Source organism: Nycticebus coucang, chromosome 10 (genome assembly GCF_027406575.1).
Source record: "Nycticebus coucang isolate mNycCou1 chromosome 10, mNycCou1.pri, whole genome shotgun sequence".
NCBI lineage: Eukaryota > Metazoa > Chordata > Mammalia > Primates > Lorisidae > Nycticebus > Nycticebus coucang.
The window spans coordinates 121,338,085-121,359,659 of record NC_069789.1 but is presented as its reverse complement, the minus strand read 5'-3'; the positions used below and the strand labels follow the sequence as shown (position 1 = coordinate 121,359,659).

General features: G+C 47.1%; 1 protein-coding gene and 1 non-coding gene across 2 annotated transcripts; one reads left to right on the top strand and one right to left on the bottom strand.

Moving 5' to 3' along the window:
* The first annotated feature begins 691 nt into the window (after positions 1-691).
* LOC128598067 (U2 spliceosomal RNA) lies at positions 692-882 on the top strand. Its single transcript, XR_008383571.1, has one exon. It is a non-coding gene; the product is annotated as a U2 spliceosomal RNA (small nuclear RNA).
* A 10,237-nt stretch (positions 883-11,119) lies between these two features.
* LYPD3 (LY6/PLAUR domain containing 3) lies at positions 11,120-14,707 on the bottom strand. Its single transcript, XM_053607141.1, has 5 exons — positions 14,523-14,707; positions 13,826-13,957; positions 13,169-13,339; positions 12,719-12,880; positions 11,120-11,815 (listed from the first exon to the last, which is right to left on the bottom strand). Exons 1-5 carry the CDS (start codon positions 14,602-14,604, stop codon positions 11,319-11,321), a joined length of 1,044 nt encoding a protein of 347 aa, XP_053463116.1. The 5' UTR covers positions 14,605-14,707; the 3' UTR covers positions 11,120-11,318.
* Between the last annotated feature and the right edge of the window lie 6,868 nt (positions 14,708-21,575).

Below are 21,575 nucleotides of genomic sequence, written 5' to 3'. Positions count from 1 at the left end.
GAATCAATTACTAGTATGATGGTCGGCAGATGTTCAGAATCTTTCATTCCTAACACATTCATTAGTTGACTTTTTCTTTCTTTTTTGAGACAGAATCTCACTCTGGTATCCAGTGGCATCCGCCTAGCTCACAGCAACCTCAAACTCCTGGGCTCAAAGGATCCTCCTGCCTCAGCCTCCCGGAAGCAGGAATGCAGGTGCCCGCCACAACGCCCGGCTTATTTTTTCTATTTTTGGTAGAGATGGGGTCTTACTCTTGCTCAGGTTGGTCTTGAAATTCGTTGACTTTTGACTAGAAGGAAGAGCTTTCCCTTCTTTCTTTTTTATTTATATCAGTATGGACTCAGATTCGTCAATATGGGTTCTTATTTATTCCATAGGTTATAATACTTCACCGTTATTATTTAATTTGATCCTCAGATTGTTGCAGATTTGGTCATAGGGAACCTCTTCTAGATGTCTTTCCATGTTCTTTGACACACCTCATCATTCTTTGACTATTTTCTTACTTACTAGATCACCTATTTTTTTTTAAGTTTCAGAATATGAGGGTACAAACAATTAGATTAAAAACACAATTTTTTTTTTTGATCACCTATGTTTTAGAGATGAAAAAAGTGGCAGATGAACGCCAGCTGCAGCAGGCTTATGTGGTGTCGTCCCTGGAGCTGAGTTCAGAAAAAGGCCCCCCATCGCTTCTCAGCCTTTTGGCTAAGATCAAGTGTAGTATCTGTTCTTATCAGTTTAATATCTGATACGTCCTCTATCTGAGGACAATATATTAAATGGATTTTTGGAGCAGGGAGTTGGAATAGGAGCTTGCTCCGTCCACTCCACGCATCGACCTGGTATTGCAGTACTTCCGGGAACGGTGCACCCCCCCCAAAAAAAAAAGAAAAAGGCCCCCCATTTTCCTGACTAGATTACCTGTCTTATCATCCCTATTTTTGTGCCTAGAGGATGAGACATACTCTATTACTAGCAATCTCCAAAAGGAAGGGACAGAGGCAAAGTTTTTTTTTTTTAATTCTACGTTGGAGAGAGAGAAGTCGGTTCACACTCACTATGGGAAGTAGCTTCATTCTGTTGTTGGGTAGCTTTTGGTGTTAATGGAGACCACAACATAATGCTTGACCACAAGGAATACAGTAGGTAGTATGCCGAAGGAAAGTTCTACTTAAAAGCCAGTATCCTGTCCTTTGCTTACAATGGTACTCGTGTAAAAATTTGTAAAAAACAGCACACTAGCCAAAAGTTTAGTATAGAAGTCTGAGTCATTTATTTGATAATTTGTGTACTATAATGAAATAGCAGACTCATTGAATTGAAACACAATTCAAATACAGATGGTACTTCTAAGAAAGAAATGGGATAGATGCAATCATATTTTAAATGTACTAAAGGTTAACAAGAAATTTTTGCTAAATATTTTTGGAAAGAAATGTGAATCCAAATCTCATTCAAATTCAATTATTATATTACGATAAACATAGATTTTATCTTTTAGAGTTCTCACTAGGAATAAATTAGAATGTTTAGTCTGCCTAAAACAACCCCCCCCTCCAAAAACAACCAAGTTATTAAGGAGATGTGAAGACAAAGTTTTATCAAATAATATTATGAGATGAATAATGAAGTATCCAGAAACATTTACCTAATTTTGAAACATCAGTTGTACATCGTGCTTGACTTTTTTTTTTTTTTTTTTGTAGAGACAGAGTCTCACTGTACCGCCCTCGGGTAGAGTGCCGTGGCATCACACGGCTCACAGCAACCTCTAACTCTTGGGCTTACGTGATTCTCCTGCCTCAGCCTCCCGAGCAGCTGGGACTACAGGCGCCCGCCACAACGCCCGGCTATTTTTTTGTTGCAGTTTGGCCGGGGCTGGGTTTGAACCCGCCGCTGGGTTTGAACCCGCCACCCTCAGCATATGGGGCCGGCGCCCTACTCACTGAGCCACAGGCACTGCCCCGTGCTTGACTTTTTAAAGTGTTCTTTAGGATTTTCTCTAAACATTTTTGGAGTATTAAAAATGCCTTCAGAAATTAAGCTAAGAGAGCCCATCTGACCATATGAAATTTAGTGCATAGGAAAGGTTGTCAGGCTCCACGTCAAGATGTCTGGATGGGGTGGTTGACTGACTACCTAGTGCGATTACCACGTTCAGGACACAGGCTCTGGGTTGCAAAAAAAAAAAATAGAGATGAAAAAAGTGAGGCACAGAGAGACTGAAACTCGCTCAAGTTACCCTGATGGCAGCTGACAGGACTAAGCTTTCAGTGCAGGCCGTGTGGTTATAAAATCTAAGCTCTTAACCACTCCACTCCTCTGCCTCTTCAGGAGGAGGAGAACCATGACTCCTTGTTCATAGCCACATCTGCCCACCACCCAGCATAATATTTGTCCCACAGTAGATGTTAAATAAAAATGTGTTGAGCAAATTAATGAATGAAGGCGCTGCCTGTCATATCTCTCAGTTCCTAACTTTCCTCTTTGTCAGTCTTAAATTTCACTCTTTTTCTTTCTTTTTTTTTTTTTTTGTAGAGACAGAGTCTCACTGTACCGCCCTCGGGTAGAGTGCCGTGGCGTCACACGGCTCACAGCAACCTCTAACTCTTGGGCTTACACGATTCTCTTGCCTCAGCCTCCCGAGCAGCTGGGACTACAGGCGCCCGCCACAACGCCCGGCTATTTTTAAATTTCACTCTTAATGCTCATAATCTGTCTTTGCACACACCCTCAACTTCCCAATTTTGTCTTATTCACAAGGCGATCTAGCAATCCACGTCCAACTTTTTACCCACTCAGTGTCTATACCCAGGTAAGTGATCAAAGCTCGATAAAATCCACATAACCTTGCTGAAAGGTCTTGCTTGAAATTCGTGACTTTGCCTAGGTTAAATTCATAACTTCCAGTGGGCCCTGTTGGAATCTATCCACTTACCTGCTCTCCCATTTTGTATCTTCTCATCTGTCCCCAAAGATCCTCCTATCATCCTTTTGTATTTTTAAATTTGTTTTCTGAGACTGTGTCTCATTCTGTCACCCTGGCTAGAGTGCCATGGGGTCATACCTCATAGCAGCCTCAAACTCTTGGGCTCAAGTGATCCTCTGTGTCAGCCTCCCGAGTAGGTAGGACTATAGGTGCCAGCCATAACGCCCAACTCGTTTTTTTTTTATTTTTAGTAAAGATGAGGTCTTGCTGTTGCTCAGACTGGTCTCGAACTCCTGAGCTCAAGAAATCCACCTGCCTCGGCCTCCCAGAATGTTAGGATTATAGACGTGAGCCACCTCACCTGGGTCTCATCTCTTTGGAAAGGGACAGGGAGGGGATGGGCAGGGAGCTTTGCTGGACACCAGTGTGTGTGTGGAGAACTCATCACTCCCTTATACCTATGCCAGCATGAAACCACCTTCTAACCCACAGTCTATGTGGCCACCATGACACCTGGATTCAGTACCAGGTGTTTATAAGAATTATCGGTGGAGTTTGAGGCCCATGGAATGTTAAAGCTCCTCTTCTTGGAGGAGGAAGCAATTAGTCCATTGTGCAACTGAGTTTGGGTGAGGCTCTTCCTACTGGGACAAGGGGCGGAGGGAATCATCCCCACATCCCCACCCAGTCACAGCTGGCCCCGTGTGTCACACTGGGACACGCTCAGACAGTCCCACTTACTGCACTTCACTCCGTCTCTTCTCTCCCAGATGATGACAGCGCTTCCTACTTCGCTGACAGAGCTAAAGCCATCAGAAGAAAACCCCCACAGCCCCCATCACAGCGAATCTATCTCTTCTGCTAGGTCAAAGTGTTTTACCCTTAACAGGCTCATTGTGACAGAATTGACATATAATAAACTGCATGTGTTTAAAGTGTACACTTGGGTAAGTTTCACAGAGGCCTACCCCTGGTGTCCTTTAGGGCCCCTCCCTCCCGGATTCCACCTTCACCTTAGCTCCCCAGGCCTTCTGTCATGAGAGACGTTTGCATTTTCTAGAACTGGATATACATGAAATCATGTTGTGTGTGTTCTTTTTTGTTTGGCTTCTTTTACGCCTCAGAGTTACTTTGAGATTTATCCATGTTGTTTCCTGTATCAGAAGTTTAAGCTTCGATATTGTCGAGGTATGTTCCACGGTACAGACACACTACAATTTGTTTATCTGCCCACCTACTGATGGCCATTTGGGTGATTTCCAGTTTGGGGCTATTTCAAAGTATAATATTTAAAAAGTAAAGTATGCCAAGGGGTTCTGGTTATAGGGGAACAGCTCTCATTCCCCACAAATAAAAACTATAAATTCTGCAGCGTATTTGAAAAACAACTGCACTAGACGGTGATCAAAGACAGGCAGAACCTGGAACAGTGTCTGTACTTGGAAGAATGGAACGGCGCTCAGTGAACTTTTAAACCAAAGACAAATTCAGCCAGTGCCGTGGGTAGAAATCTACAGTCTTATTGGCTTGTAGAATCAAAGGGCAGAGTCTGTGGTGGTGACAAAAACATCTGGAAACTGTCAGAAGAAATCCCTGAAAGGAAGGATTCAGAAAAGGAGAACCTCAAAATCTTTTTATAACTTCTGCTTAGTCTCTGCATGACCTCTGAAGCATGCATGTGTAGGGAAGACTGCAAAGAGCCCTGCTATGGCTGAAAAAAATAAACAGAATCTCAGTGGCCATCCCACGGAGGAAACCCATATTGATGGAGGTATGTCAGAGGGAGATCAGAGCTCTCCCAATGGCCCAATCAAACAAATTTGAGCAGAAAGTAGGCCAGGTGAGGTGGCTCACTCCTGTAATCCTAGGGCACTGAGAGGCCAAGGCAGGAGGATCCCTGGAGTTCAAGAGGTCTGGACCAGCCCAAGCAAGATTGAGACCCCACCTCTATTACAAATAGAAAAATGAGGAGCGGTGCCTGTGGCTCAAAGGAGTAGGGCACTGGTCTCATATGCCAGAGGTGGCAGGTTCAAACCCAGCCCCAACAAAAAAACTGCAAAAAAAAAAGAAAGAAAAAAGAAAAATGAGCCAAAAAATTGGCCTGGCATTATGGAAAGTGCCTATAGTTCCAGCTACTTGGGAGGCTGAGGCAGGAGACTCACTTGAGCCCAGGAGTTTGAGGTTGCCGTGAGCTGGGCTAAAACCATGGCACTCTAGCCTGGGCAACAGGGAGAGACTCTGTCTCAACTAAAGAAAAAAGAAAGAAGTGTTTCTCCTGCACACTCTCCAAGTATCTTTATAGTACTCACTACTGTTGTGAAACCAATGTATAATCATCTACACTTTCATATGAAAGATAAAACACAACTATAGCCCAGGATGAAGGAGGGAAGAGGAGGGGGAGTGGAGGGGGAAGTTAGATGGAGAGTGGGTGATCGTGGGACCACACCTATGGTGGATATTGCAAAGGCACATGTCAAATCTTTTAAGTGTAGAGTATAAATGTCTTAACACAATAATTAAGTAAATGAGGTGAAGGCTATGTTGACCAGTTTGATGTAAGCATTCCCAGTTGTATAAAATCAGCACATCGTACCCCACAAATGCATTAATGTATACAGTTATGATTTAATTAAAAAAAAAAAAAAGGAAAGAAAGAAGGGAAGGGAAAGGAAGGAAAGGAAAAGAAAGGAAAGGAGGGCGGCGCCTGTGGCTCAGTGGGTAGGGCGCCGGCCCCGTATACTGAGGGTGGCGGGTTCAAACCCAGCTCCGGCCAAACTGCAACAAAAAAATAGCTGGGCATTGTGGCGGCACCTGTAGTCCCAGCTACTCGGGAGGCTGAGACAAGAGAATTGCCTAAGCCCAGGAGTTGGAGGTTGCTGTGAGCTGTGATGCCACAGCACACTACTGAAGGTGACAAAGTGAGACTCTGTCTCCACAAAAGAAAGAAAGGAAGGAAGGAAGGAGTATTGGATTATAACTCAAAATATAAAATCAATATCCATGAGTCCATGTTGGTTGATTAAATAAATAAATTGAGGAGAGTAGACAAATCTCTCATGCAGAAAAAAATCCAAATAATATTTATTTTGAGACAGAGTCTTGCTCTGTTGCCCAGGCTGGTATGCAGTGGCCCAATCATAGGTCTCTGTAACTTTGAATTCCTGGGCTCAAACGATCCTCTCACCTCAGCCTCTGGAGTAGCTGGGACTCCATTTATACACCACCACACCCAGAGAGATAATTTATGCAGATACTCTGCCCTCAAGGAAGTGGGGCATAACTTCCCACTCCTAAGTGTGGGCTTCACATAGTAACTTGCTTCCAAAAGTACAACACGGAATGAGGAAGAGTCACTTTTCCATGACAAATGCTACCTTAATTGGGTCATCAAGGTCAAAACCAACAGTGATAAGTCATGCTGACAGTACTGTACCTTTGATAAGATGGGATGAGAATGGCACTTTAGTTCTGTGCTCTTCCTCCCCAAAACCCATAACCCCAGGCCTAATCATGGGAAATCAATCAAACAAATTCTGGTTGAGAGATATGCTACAAAATACTCCACCAGCGTGCCTCAAAACTGTCATAGTCATCAAAAACAAGAAAAGTCTGAAAGACACTGTTGCGGTTAAGAGGAACCCAAGGAGAAGTGGCAACTAATTGTAATGTGGTCTCTAGACGATACCCTGGAACAAAAGAAGGACATGCTAAGGAAATCTGAATGAAGTATGAACTTGATAATAATAATGTATCAATATAGACTCATTAGTTGTGACAAGTGTGTTTGGTTCCAGGACTTCCAGCAGATACCAAAATCCATGGATGCTCAGGTCACTGATATAAAAGAGCTTAGTAAAAAGATTTTAATGTAACTTATACACATCCTTCTGTATACTTTAAATCATCTCTAGATTGCTTATAATAATAACACAATGTAAATGCTATGTAATAGTTGTTATACTGTATAACAATATAACTATTTACAGGTTGAGGGAATAATAACAACAAGAAAAATCTGTACACCTTGGGCACAGAGGTGATTTTTTTCAAGTATTTTCAATCTAGGCCAGGGGCAGTGGCTCATGCCTGTAAATCTACACTCTGGGAGGCTGAGGCATGTGGATTGCTTGAGCTCCAGAGTTTGAGACCAGGGCGGCGCCTGTGGCTCAGTGAGTAGGGTGCCAGCCCCATATACTGAGGGTGGTGGGTTCGAACCAGGCCCCAGCCAAACTGCAATAAAAAATAGCCAGTGTTGTGGCGGGCACCTGTCCAAGAGAATAGCCTAAGCCCAAGAGCTGGAGGTTGCTGTGAACTGTGACACCACAGCACTCTACTAAGAGCCACAAAGTGAGACTCTGACTCTAAAAAAAAATTTAAAGAAAAAAAAAAAAAGAGTTCAAGACCAGCCTAAGCAAGAGCAAGACCCTGTCTCTAAAACCTAGAGAGGTTGTGGAGGGCATGTATAGTCCCACTTACTCAGGAGGCTGAGGCAAGAAGATCACTTGAGCCCAAGAGTTTGAGGTTGCTGTGAGCTACGATGCCACAGCACTCAACCCAGGGCAACAAAGTGAGACTCTGTCTCAAGAAAGAAAAAAAAAAAAAAGAAGGGGGCGCCCATAGATCAGTGGTTGGGATGCCGTCCACATGCTCCGCACCTGGTGGGTTCAAACCTGGCCTGGGCCTGTTAAGCAAAAAACAAACAAACAAAAAAATAGCCAGGCATTGGGGTGGGCATCTGTAGTCCCAGCTACTAGGGAGACTGAGGCAAGAGAATCACTTGAGCCCAAAAGTTTGAGGTTGCTGTGAGCTATGATGTCACAGCACTCTACCAAGTGTGACAAAATGAGACTCTGTCTCAATTTTTAAAAAAAGAAGAAGAAGAAGCAGGAAGAAGAGGAGGAGAAGGAAATGTGGACATAAATGAACACCGAGACTTGAGTGAGGCATCGTACAAGCCCAGGAACACTTGGAGCTACCAGAAGCTGGAAGATACAATGAAGAAGGAATCTCCCTTAAAAGCTTTGCAGGAGCATGGCACCGTGGCCAGTATTGCGTCCACCTAGAAATTTATTTCAGCATTCCTGATTGCCTATACATCTGCATTCTTTGAATTTCCTTTGAACTTGTGGTAATGTTTTACCAGTTCCCTTAGTAATCAGTGAGATAAATGAAATACTTGCACATGTTCAATTTATATCTGTGTGAGATTCATGATTTTACCTTTTTAAGAATGATCCTTTAACGTGTGCTTCAGCTCTGAGACTGTGGCTCACCCAACCCTGGCCGTAGCAGGACGCAGGGAGGCAGGGCACAAGTGGAGAGGAGAGAGGACCCTGCACGTCTGAGATAGGCAAGAGGAAGACTCGTAAAGTCTTTTCCTCACTTTGGAACTTTCCCCCAACAAAGAAAGAAGCCCCCATGCAGTAGAGGTGATGAAAGGATTTCTAGCCTCAATACCCTGAGAAACCCAGCAGTACTCTGACCTGCACCACAGAGGTGGCAAAAACAGGCTTGGTTACCAACCTCTCAGGCTGAACCTGTGTAACACGCTGGCTAACAACAGCTTAACAGCGTGGGCTTGCCAAAGCAGAAGTGCAGCAGACAATGTTAAACCGGCAAGGAAGACTTGAACTCAACTCTGCTGAAACAAAGCATAGATAGCAGGGGTTTTTTGTTTTGTTTTGTTTGTTTTTCCAGTTTGGGGCTGGTGTTGGGTTTGACCCCACTACCTCCGGTATTTGGGGCCAGCACCCTACTCCTTGAACCACAGGCGCCGCCCGCATGGCAGGGTTTTTAAGAGCTGGAGTGAAAGGGAAACTGCAGGTCATCCGTGTTTGCTAATTGGCTTTACCTGGAGGGAAAAGGAACTTTCTTGGAGATGCTTTTACAGGTCAGAGCAAGACATCTACCAAAGTTAGGCTCTCACCTTCCTGGGTGTTTTCTATATCTCCTTTGGTGTTTGCATTTCAAAGAGATAGTTCCCAGGACCTTGAGAAACACACTTTCCGCATTGTAAACTGGAAGGGACTTGTATAGAGATTTACATACACCTAAAAGGAGCAGAGAAAGAATTTACCATGACAAGTTTTCTTAAGTAAATGCTAAGAAAAAGGAGAGAAATGTTATGGCAGTCTTGGTTGGGCTGGGTAAAGCTGGTCTGCCTGGGTTCAAACTCAAGGTCTACTACTTATTAGTTGCATGATCTGCGGCAAGTGTCTCAATCTCTCGGGGCCTGAAGTTCCCATCTTGTAAAATGCAGACAATGAATACTTAGCTCATGGGATGTTTGTGTAGATTAAATATATTAATCCAATTATGACACTTAAAACAGTACCTGGCACACAATAAATGTGGGTTAATTACTTCAGCATTCTAAGCCTCAGTTTCCCCAATCATGCCATCTGCGAATTTATATGAAAAATCAAACAAGATTATAGATGCAAACACTAAAAGCACAGACCTGGCATCTGGTAATACTTACCCCTTGTACGTCGTACATTACAGTATATGTGGTATATATTATAATAAGAGCTCAAGCTCTCACGAATTCTGTTTGGTTACTATAATCGTTATTTACTATTGTTTTGTTATTAGTACCTTATACTATTCCTCACTATTAATAACAATATTAGCGGCCGCGTGTAGTGGCTCACACCTGCAATCCTGGCACTCTGGGAGGCAGAGGCAGGAGGATCCTTCAACTTGGGAGTTTGAGACCAGCCTGAGCAAGAGCGAGACCCTGTCTCTACTAAAAAATAGAAAAATTAGCCAGGCATTGTGATGGGTGCCTGTAGTCCCAGCTACTCAGGAGGCTGAAGCAGATCACTTGAGCCCAGGAGTCTGAAGTTGCTGTGAGCTAGGCTGATCCCAGGGGAATCTAGCCTGGGCAACACAGTGAGACTCTGTCTCAAAAAAATAGAAATAAAATATAACAATATTGGCAATATTACTATTATATCTCACTATTCCCTACATCTGACCCTTCCCACCAAGCCATCCCAAAGCCTACCAGGACCTCTCATTCCCAAGCCAGTCTTTTCCTCTCTGGGGGCCTCTAGGGCCAGGCCCTCATCTGACTGGAGAAGCTGGAGAAGTCGCCATTACCAAGAAGTGACCGATGGCAGCACTGTCAAGCCCTAGACAAGTGTGATGCAGTGGGTGATCTTAATAAATCAGATGGACGAAAGGCCAGGCATGGTAGCTCACACCTACAATCCTAGCACTCTGGGAGGCTGAGGCAGGTGGATTGCTTGAGCTCAGGAATTTGAGACCATCCTGAGAAAGAGGGAGACCTTGTTTCTACTAAAAATAGAAGAAAATTAGTTGAGTGTTATGGCAGGCGCCTATAGTCCCAGCTACTTGGAAGGCTAAGGCAAGAGGATCACTTGAGCCCAAGAGTTGGAGGTTGCTGTGAGCTATGATGCCATAGCACTCTACCCAAGGTGACAGAGTGAGACTCTGTCTCCAACATAAAAAAATACATATAAAAGTAATAAATAAATAAATCAGATTGATGGCAGGGAGGGTGAAGCCTGGGGAGGGTGCGCAAGCCCAGATTAGATGAAACCTGCCCCCGTTCCCTAGTGTTGCTAACAGTCCCACTTACTCCTCCATGCTGCTTAATGGTTTCACCCATCTCCACTCACAAGCTGGTAGACCCCAGGAAATCAAGGGAGACCAACTCCAACTTCCCACAGGGCTGTGGCTCTAGGTCTCAGCTCCTCTGTCCTTCCCACCAAGCCATCCCAAAGCCTACCAGGAAAGGCTTGCCTGCCTCAGCTCAGCTTCAAGAGGTTATTATGAGAAATGAGGTGGACTTACTCCTTTACAGCACTATACAAAGTCATTAAGTCTTTACTGAAGCCTTTATGCTCCAGAAACTAACCACACAGAGGCATAAGGCACTGGTGTCTGCCCTCGAGGAGCTCACAGTCTAGTAAGGAAGACAAAGAAACCAACTCCCAGGAAGATGAAAGGGCGGCTCAGTGCTTGGAGGATGTAACTGGTGCTCGGCCTGCCCCCATGTTCCAGGCTGGCCAGGAGACAGTGAGAGGGGAACTTATCATCCACTCTCCCACCTTCCCTGTGACAGCTGACTTTCCTCACTCTGTCCTAGGCATCAGGGAGAGACAAGGATGAGAGGGATACAGTTGCTGCCCTCAAAAAGCCAGAACACCACGGCAGGATATATACAACAGTAACTTTATTTCCCAATGCCACAAACCAGTGCAGCAGAAGCTGGGGATCCTGGGAGACAATGGACGGAAGGACAGTGACTGGGCCAGCCCAGTCCAATTTTGGAAAAGGGAAGTAACGGGAAGAAGAAGAGGTGCCCAAGGCCAGGGAAGTAAGTGAAAGGGAAGTTTCCAGGTGGAGAAGCTCATAGTAGAACACCAGCAGCCACGGCCAAGAGAAGCGCCAACAACCTGGCCGTGGGAGCTGCAGAGCCTTTATTAGGGGGCTGCTGGGCCCCACCTTTTTGGGGATGCTGCTCCAGGTTACTGCGATCCTGGTGGACAATGGGGCCACCACTCAAGCTGGTCTCCTCTCCCCCTGAGGCCTCGTGCTCTACTTTCTGGGTAGGGGTCTGGGTGGTTGGGGCTTGGGTGGGTTTGGTGGTGGGGGTGGAAGTAGTTGGTGCCAGGGTAGAAGTGGCAACAGAAGTGGTGGAAGCCACAGTGGTGGGCTTTGGAGCAGGCAGAAGGACAAGGGGTGGGAATTTAGCCGAGAAGTAGGTCCTGTTGCGGAGGTCAGAGTTACAGCGGGGCCCCTGGCAGCAGGAGCCACTGAGAGTGAACCCCGGGCCTGTCACTCCATCCCTGGTGCAGAACTCGTCCTGGACACAGCCCCGCACAGGCAAGGACACAGTCACATTTGCTGCAGGAGGAAGACACAGACAGATCAGTGGTTAGAGGGAGGAAGGTTGGCACAGCCAGAATGAAACTTAGGGGCAGCAGGTAAAGATCAGGGGCAGAGTACCCCCCAAATGGGACAAAGGGGCTCTGCATCATTAATCCAAAAACCTCAACTCCGTTCTCACTCTGAGAAACAGACACAGTCTTTGGCACTTGGTGGGCCACATTTTCCATAGTGCTTTGAGAGGAAAAGCGTGCAGGCTGAACTATAAGTGTGACTTGCAACAAAGTCTTTATCTGGGACACAACACGTCTCACAAAAACAAAGGCTGGAACAAACTTTTCCTGCGTCCCTTTTCCTGCGTCCCTCTGCCATTTGCCCCCATCTCTCAGCCACCTCCCATGTCCACACCAAAATATATAAAATATAATCTTAGAGTCCCAACTACATCTCCCATAGTACATCTGGCAGAGGATGGGGTCTGAAGAACTCTCATGGTCCTGTGAGGTAGAGGCCCGGAGACTGAACCACTTTTCTCCTAATACTCTGGACCAGGTGGGGACCCCTCGATTTTAAAGGCTCAGAAGTAGATTTGTCACAGTACCTGGGGTGAAGCTGAGAGGCTTAAATACATTTCCCATGGCATGTCCTCCCATTCTGTCCTCCCTGGCAGCAGCCTCTATGCTAATGTATTTTCCCCAAAATGCTCTGGGACAAAAGCAATTTCCTCAGTATCCCCATGCAGTATTGTGGGAAGAAACGGCATTTCCCACGATGCTGTCTCTCAAAGCAGCAGTTAGGCCTGCAGCTCCCGGGATGCGCTGGAGGTGGGGAGCCCTGTGGGTAAAGGGCTCCCTACGGCCCAGCAAGGCTCAGAAAGGCTACCACAGCTCCCGCAGGTCCTGTGCTCCGGGGGTCGCTCACCTGCTGTCAAAGTCACGTTGCCGTCGAAGCAGCCTTTGTAGACGTGGTCACCAGCGTTGTAGCAGCTCACGACGGGTGGCGCGGTCCCCCGGCAAGCCTCGCGGCTCAGCCCCACGCAGCTGTAGCACTCCATGCCGTTCGGCTTGTTCGCGCTCTCGTTGCCTGCGAGGGGAGGAACCCGGGTCGAATGGGCTGGAGAACAGCAGCTGGGTCTCTAGCCCCGCCCTAGAGCGTGACCACGCTTCATCACAGATACCGCTGACCGGCTCAAAGCCCTGCCCTCCGGAGCGCCACCTTCGGGTGCAGGCCGCAGTGAAGCCCCGCCAGAGTTCTCGGCCCTGCTCTAGAACGCGACCCCGCCTGCGTCCCGGCGGAGTACTCCCTGCAGGGCCACAGCTCCGCCTCCAGACCGTAGCTCCGCCCCAGGCCTGCGGTCCCGCCCCCACGGACCTGCCGGGTTGAGCGCCCTCGAGGTGAGGTTGAGCTTGGCGTTGCAGCGGTCTTGGGAGCATTGCTGCAGCTGGATGAAAGCCAGAAGCCCGTGGAGGTCCAGTCCGCGGTCATTCTTGCCAGGAAGTCCCGAACCGCAACCCCGCACTGCTACCGAGAATTGTCCGTGGACTGTGGAGAGGGGAGGAGCGCGGGTCAAAGAAGGGTGGGGACTGTGAGGAGGCGAGGCCTCGGATAGGACAATACCGGAGAACGCACAGGCTGGGATGGGTGCGGGGGGGCCTCTAAAAGAGCCAACAAAAGGGGACAGAGGGGCGGGGTCAACGGAGACCTCAAAGAGCTGAGTCCCAGGGTACAGAGCAGCTGGCAGGGATAAGGAGGTCTCTGGGGTGGAGAGGAAAAGGTGGATGAGGTGAGCCGTCCTCCCAACATGGATTCTCCCAGTCCAGCCCACCTCGTTCTCAACTCTCAGCTGGGAACCCCTCTAATCTCAGAGAAAAGGTCAGGCCTGGACGAAGGGGGCAAAACAGTGTTGAACGGTCCTGGCCAGGCTGAAAGGGAGGGATGGGACCGCGTTAAGACGCTATGGCCAGATTCCGAGAGGACTGTAAGAAGGCGGAGCCTGAGGGGCGCGCCTGGACCAGGGGTCCCACTCACTGGTCTCCACCGCCCCCACGGCCTCGGTGCAGACGTCCACGCCCGGCCCGCACTTGACCGTCTTCATCTTGTGCGGAGAGCATCCATCATCTGCCTTCTGTACGCAGCTGTAGCACTCCAGGGCCTGCGTTCCTGTGGTGCGGAGCCGAGTAGAACTGAGGGATCCTTGGCAAAGCCTCCTCCCCCAGCAGAGAAATAGTGCTTCCCACGCCTTCCGTCCCCGGGATGAGACAACCCTATTGCACACACATTTCCAGGACTGAAGTAGGGAAACCCTTCCCGGAAATCCGGGGGTACCCGATACACTGGACCCTTTTCCTTCACGCCCTGATGCCTGTGACGGGAACATCCATCCCACAGCCCCGTGTGTCCGCCGTAGCTGACCCCTGCCGTGGGGCCCTCATGCCAGGGTAGGGAGAGTATCTTCTTATAGGTCTCTGCTCAGAATGGGAGGACTTTCCCCACAGCAGACGGTGCTTCGTGAGTGAGCCCTTCCTACAGCCCTCTTCTGCTCAAGATGAGAGAACTCTGCCCATAGCTCCTCGCTCCAGGACAGGGGAACTTTCTACTCAGGATGGAAGAACTTTCCCCACAGTCCTTTCTGCCCATAGTGGGAAATCCTTCCCACAGCCCTTTCTGTGGGGGGCTGGAGCCACCACCCCGGACCCCCTCTGCCCCCTCCTGGCAGCGGACCCACCTTGGTGAAGCAGCAGCGGCAGCAGCAGCCAACCTGTAGTCCAGATCACCGCCTGAGCACCTGCTTTCCTGACGGGGTCCATGGCTCCGTCCGACTCCTTCGGCGTCCCCCCTGGGTGTGCCGTCTCCCAGCCCGGGCCCTCTTACCTGAGCCCAGGATGAGTAACCTCCCCTGGGGCAACTCTGGCCTTGCCCAACCGGGCCAACTCAGCGTCCGCTGTGGGGCAGGGGCGGGGCCCGCCCCTAGATGTGTCCCCCGCCCCCTAGATGTGTCACCCCTAGGGAGAGCGGCCCCTGCCCTGTGCAGTTGCCAAGGAGGGAAAGGGCAGGAGTGGATTTTCCCTAACAGTTCATGGGAGAAAGTCTGTGTGTGTCTGGGGGGGTTTGGGTAGGGGCAGGCAGAGAGTACTGGGCTCAAAGAAAGGCAGGGGCTAGCCAACTTTCAGCATCTAGTGGGCACCTACAGTGTGCCTGTCTTTGGTCTGGGTGGTGCTGGAGCTTAAGGCTGAACCAGCGCCTGTCTTCACAGAGCTCACAGTCTACTGGGAAGGAAGGATATTACTCAAATAACCATACAGATTGTTATTACAAGGGAGATTAGGATCGTGAAAGAAGTGTAGGACTACAGGAGGTGTGGAGTCTAGAAGTGGGGGCCAGCCAGTGAAGGCTTCCCTGAGAAGGTACTTTGAGATATGACCTCAAAGACATAAAGGATTTAGCTGGGTGGAGCGGGTCAGAGAGGGGGCAAAACGCATCACAAGCAGAGGGGGTCGCACGTGCAAAGACCTAGGGCGGGTGCTCTGTTCCCAGGACTTTGGAGTAAAAGCTGATAGAGCATTAATTGCTAACAAATATTCACTTTTATGTCCTCAAGCAAACTATACATTCTTACAAGGCAGCAAACATCTCTTGGGTATCTTTATCATATCCTAAGATACACTGGCCCGGTGCTAATGCAAAGTCTGTGCTCAAGATGGGCCTTTGAATTGACACTTTTAAAGGGTTACCAAAAGAATAAATATATAAAAAAGACAAAAAAAAAAAACAAAACGAAAGAATCTCCAACAACTAAAACTCTGTGTGAGACTCATTTTCTTGGTGGAAGGATTAGTTACACAGTTATGGGAAAAGTTTGGAGAAAAAAATAAACAGTTATTGGACTCTTAAAAAAAAAAAAAAGACCTAGAGCGTGGACCACGCGGATGCAGAGGGTAAAGCAGCGCACCGGAGCTCAGAAGGCTCTGGGAACAAGTGTGGAAACAGAAGCAGATCAAGTGTAGAGACCCGACTGCTCAGGACATTGCAGGTCCTGAGAAGAGATTTTCACTAATTCTGAGAATGCTGGAGAACCATTGAAAGGGGTCTAAATCCCCTGGGGGACATGATCAGATTTGCTTCTTAATATGATGAAACAGAAATAGTACAAATTTCTCTCAAGAAGTGAATGCATTAGCAGCTGCTTAGGGGGGAAAAGAAAGTGAATGGAAAAATGAAGAAGGGTTCACTCTTCCAACAAAATACTACATGGCAATGGGAAAGCTCTGAAGACTGAAGTGCATAGCCCCACAGATTAATCTCAAGAATTTTGTGTCTAGCTGGCCAGACCCGGTTGTATAATCCCAAAACTCTGGGAGGCTGAGGCCAATGGATTGCTTGAGCTCAGGAGTTGGATACAAGCCTGAGCAAGAGTGAGACATCATCTCTACTAAAAACAGAAAAGCTGGGTGAGCATTGTGGTGGGTGCCTATAGCTCCAGCTACTCAGGAGGCTGAGGCAGGAGGATCGCTTGAGCCCAAGAGTTTGAGGTTGCTGTGAGTTAGGCTGACACCACAGCACTCTACCCAGAGTGACAAAGTGACACTGTGCCTCAAAACAAAACTTTCTGTTAATCTAAAAAAAGCCTTAAATAAAACAAAACATACTGTGTAACTCCATTTATATGAAGTTCTAGAACAGACAAAATTAACCAATAGCGACAGATCAGGACAGGCATATCCTCTTAGGGAAGCCATGGCCCCAGGAAGAGCAACAGGGTAGAGCCCTCACCATCTTCAGCTGGGTACTTATGCACTTCACTACAGGTGCGTTATTTTTCATTCTTTTTTTATTAAGTCATATACATAGATCATGAATACATTTATGCATATGTGGGGTACAATGTGTTGATTTTTTTATACAATCTGACATGCTGACATCAAACCAATCAACATAGCTTTCGCCTCATCTACTTGATTATTGTGTTAAGACATTTATGTTCTACACTTGACAGATTTGACTTGCACCCTTGCAATATACTCCATAGGTGTGGTCCCGTCGTTCACCCTCCCTCTATCAAACCTCCCCTCTCCCCTCCCTTCCCACTCCATTTCTCTCCTTCATTCTGGGCTATAGTTGTGTTCTATCTTTCATAAGGAAGTGTGAGTAAATTTAAGTTGGTACTGAAGTACTGAGAAGTACTTCATAGAAGTACTGAGCACATTGGATACTTTTTCCTCCATTCTTGAGATACTTTACTCAGGAGAATATGTTCCAGGTCCCTCCATGTAAACATAAAGAGGTAAAGTCTCCATCTTTTTTAAGGCTGCATATTATTCCATGGTATACATATACCACAATTTATTAATCCAGATGTGCATTATTTTTCAATAAAAGCAAGGGAAAAAAGGTCACTATGGCCTTGGCATAAAAAAGAAAAAAAGACTCTAGAAAGGGTGAAAGAGAGAAAACCAGGAAGCCAATGAGGGAGGTGGTGGTTTTCCAGGTAAGAGAGAGAAAAGCCACCCTGACAACTGAGAGGTTGGCACACACAGCAAGGCCAGAGGAACAACATCAGACAAGGCCACACTGTGACGCTGAAGGATCGAGACAAAATCAGGACCACCCCATAATCAGGTCTGAACGCAGACACAAACAAGACCATTGTGCAAACCACAAAATGACTAAGCATCCCCATATCCTGGCTAATAGATGTGGCTGATTATATTATTATATTAATATACATTACAATTTTAACTTTGCTTTTTTTCCTCCTACCTCATAAATAGTGTTTGTGAAAATAGCCAATCACAGCAGTAGCCCTACTTACAATCACCACACACAAGCCCAAATCTTTTTATTTTTTTTGAGACAGAGCCTCAGGCTATACCCCTGGGTAGAGTGCTGTGTTGTCACAGCTCACAGCAACCTCTAACTCCTGGGCTTACATGATTCTCTTGCCTCAGCCTCCCAAGTAGGTGGGACTACAGGCGCTGGCCATAACGCCCAGCTATTTTTTGGTTGTAGTTGTCATTGTTTGGCAGGCCTGGGCCAAATTCGAACCTGCCAGCTCTGGTATATGTGGCTGGTGCCTTAACTGCTTGAGCTACAGGCACCACCTGAACCCAAATCTTAAAATGTCTTTTTTTTTGAGACAGAGACTTACTATGTCGCCCTCGGTAGAGTGCTATGGCGTCACAGCTCACAGCAACCTCAAACTCATGGGCTTAAGTGATTCTCTTGCTTCAGCCTCCAAAGTAGCTGGGACTACAGGAGCCCACCACAACACCTGGCTATTTTTTGGTTGTAGTTGTTATTGTTGTTTGGCAGGCCGGGGCCGGGTTTGAACCTGTCAGCCCTGGTATATATGGCTGGTGCCCTAGCTGCTGAGCCTAAAGTAAGTCTTTCTTTCTTTTTTTTTTTTGTAGAGACAGAGTCTCACTTTATGGCCCTCGGTAGAGTGCCGTGGCATCACACAGCTCACAGCAACCTCCAACTCCTGGGCTTAAGCGATTCTCTTGCCTCAGCCTCCCGAGTAGCTGGGACTACAGGCGCCCGCCACAATGCCCAGCTATTTTTTGGTTGCAGTTCAGCCAGAGCCGGGTTTGAACCCGCCACCCTTGGTATATGGGGCCGGCACCTTACTGACTGAGCCACAGGCGCCGCCCTAAAGTAAGTCTTTTTAAAAAAAATTTCATGGTTTGGCACTGGTAGCCTAGTGGTTAGGGCTCCGGCCACATACGGGGCAGATGGGTTCCATCCTGCCTAGGCCTGCTAAACAACAATGACAACTACAACAACAACAAAATAGCCAGGCGTTGTGGTGGGCGCCTGTAGTCCCAGTTACTTGGGAGGCTGAGGCAAGAGAATCACTTAAGCCCAGGAGTCTGAGGTTGTTGTGAGCTGTGATGCGACAGCACTCTATTGAGGGCCACATAGTGAGACTCCGTCTCAAATTAAAAAAAAAAAAAATCAGCATATTGCAAGTACAAGTTGGATCTATCATGTGTGGAACACAAATGCCTTAATGCTGTAATTGGGTAAATGAGGTGAAAGTTATGTTGATTAGTAGGATGTAAGCACTCCAATGTGTACAAATAATCAACACATTGAATCCCATAATGGCATAAATGTATTTATGATTTACGTACAAATGACTTAATTTAAAAAAAAAAGAAAAAAATTCAGATTAATATTAGAATACAAACGATTAGGTTCCAGTGTTTGCATTTGTTAGATAAGGTCCCTGTTGTAGTCGTGTCTCCCACCCAGGAGGTGTGCCATGTACCCTTACATTGTGCCTACTAGGTGGGAGCCCACCCATCCTCCTCCTTCCTCCCCTCTCTCTGCTCCCTGCTCACCTCCCCCTTCCCTCTTCTTCTCTCTCCCTACCTCCCCCCTAAAAGAAGTCCGTTTAACACGCCTTTCTTTCTTTCCTTTTTTTGCAGTTTTTAGATGGGGCTGGGCTTGAACCTGCCACCTCTGGCATATTGGACCGGTGCCCTACTCCTTTGAGCCACAGGCACCGCCCTTAACAGACCTTTCTGAGACACCTGGCAGCTCCCTTGTGATGTGCCTTCTCCCTCATTGCAAGGAGGAAGAAATGGAACTCATTCAACCCCCAGTGGGGAACATTGACACAGGCAAGAGGTGATGTGACTTGGCCTAGAGTGGGAGCAAAGGAAAGATGAAAAGTGGAAAGATGGAGGAAGAACCAGTAGAAATTACGGATAGATAAAATGTAGAGCAGGAGGCAGTGGGAAGTTTCTAATATGATTCCAGGTAGTTTTTGCCATAAACTACATCATGATGGTGATAATAATAAATACTAAGTATCAAGTGTTTACTATGTGCCAGGTACTTTTGTTGGTGTCATGGTTGTTGTTGTTGTAGTTTGGACTGAGCTGGGTTTGAACCCTCTACCCTCGGTATATGGGGCAGGCACCCTACTCACTGAGCCACAGGCACCGCCTGCCGGATACTCTTTTTGAACATGGGGTGTGGGTTGTCTCTTTTAATCTTCCTCCTCAAGATAGTACCATTTATTTAGCTGGGTGTTGTGACAGGCACCTATGGTCCCAGCTATGTGGGAGGCTGAGACAACAGAATCGCTTTAGCCCAAGAGTTTGAGGTTGCTGTGAGCTGTGACGCCATAGCACTCTACTGAGGGTGACATAGTGAGATTCTGTCACACAAAAAAAAAAAAAAAGAAAAGAAAAATAAGATAGTATCATTTATTGAACACCTACTTTGTGTTTGAACTTTCCTTGAACCCTCTCTGCTTGTCATGACAGCTCTGCAAAGAGAGGACCAAGCCCCATTTCACAGGTGAGGAACACTGAGGTTGGAAGGGGCTTGAAAGTGGCATAACTGGGATTTGAACACAAAGGCTCCCACTGTCACCTGCCATGGTCATAGCCTGGTCTTAGGCCTGAGATGATATTTTGCAAAGACCCTTAGTTTTATTTATTTATTTATTTATTTTGTAGAGACAGAGTCTCACTTTATGGCCCTCTGTAGAGTGCCATTGCCTCACACAGCTCACAGCAACCTCCAACTCCTGGGCTTAAGTGATTCTCTTGCCTCAGCCTCCCGAGTAGCTGGGACTACAGGCGCCCGCCACAACGCCCGGCTATTTTTTGGTTGCAGTTTGGCCAGGGCCGGGTTTGAACTTGCCACCCTCGGTATATGGGGCCGGCGCCCTACCGACTGAGCCACAGGCGCCGCCCCCAAGACCCTTAGTTTTAGAGGCAGACAGACTTAGGTTTGAATCTCTAATCTGCTCCTGATTGCTGTGTGACCTGGAGCAAAGTTGCTTCAATTCTTTGATGTTCAGAGACCTCTGTAAACAAAGATAATAACAAAAGCACATTTATTTGGGTTTATTCAATGCTTCCTAAGTGCCAGCCTATTTTTCCACACCCTTTACACACAACAGTCCTATGAAAGATTTCTGTGATAGTCAATATACAAGTGGGGAAATCGAGGCAGAGAGGGGCTTTGTAACTTTCAGCAGCGTCACACAGCTAGGAAGTAGTGGAGGCAGTATTTGAAGCCAGGCAGTCTGGCTTGAGAACCTACAGTTAAGTACATGGGTACCTTGGTTACCAGCTAGGAAACTTTGTCAATTACCTGGCTTCATCTGTAAAATGAGGATCTTAATAGTACCTGCCACATAGGGCCATTATGGAAATTAATGCCAAATATATTTGAAATGGTTACAAAATAGGACCTAGCTCCAGGTGGTACAAAGCGTTAGCAGTTATTACTGGTAATACTAGGTTAAGTCGATTATTATTATTACTGTTATTATTTGTTCATATATGCAGCTGGAGACCACTTCTTGCGCTCCAGCTGCATGCCAAGAGGGGTGCTCAACCCCTTTATAACAACCTCTCCTTGAATTCCTAACGAAGGGGTAGAGAGGAACATCCACTTTGTGAAGGAGGAAACAGACCCCAGGAGAGGAAGATATTTGTCTAAGTTCACACAGTAAGGAAAGTTGCAGAGTCAGAGGTCAGACGCAGCTCCATCTGCCTGGCTCACTGTCTGATGGTAACATGAATAGCGGTTGTGTTGGTAAGGACATTATCTATTCCCCAGACCCTGTCAGGCACCCCAGTTTCCAACAATGACAAATACGTCAGTCGCATAGGTGGAGTCACTTAGCATCAAGCTAAGACTCAGAGAGAGAAAGTGAATGACTTCTTGTGAAGTCATCAGCACTAGCCCCTGCCTCCCAGCCCAGGAATCTCGGCCTCACTCCTGGTTTGCTGTGTGACCCTGCCTAAGTGCCTTT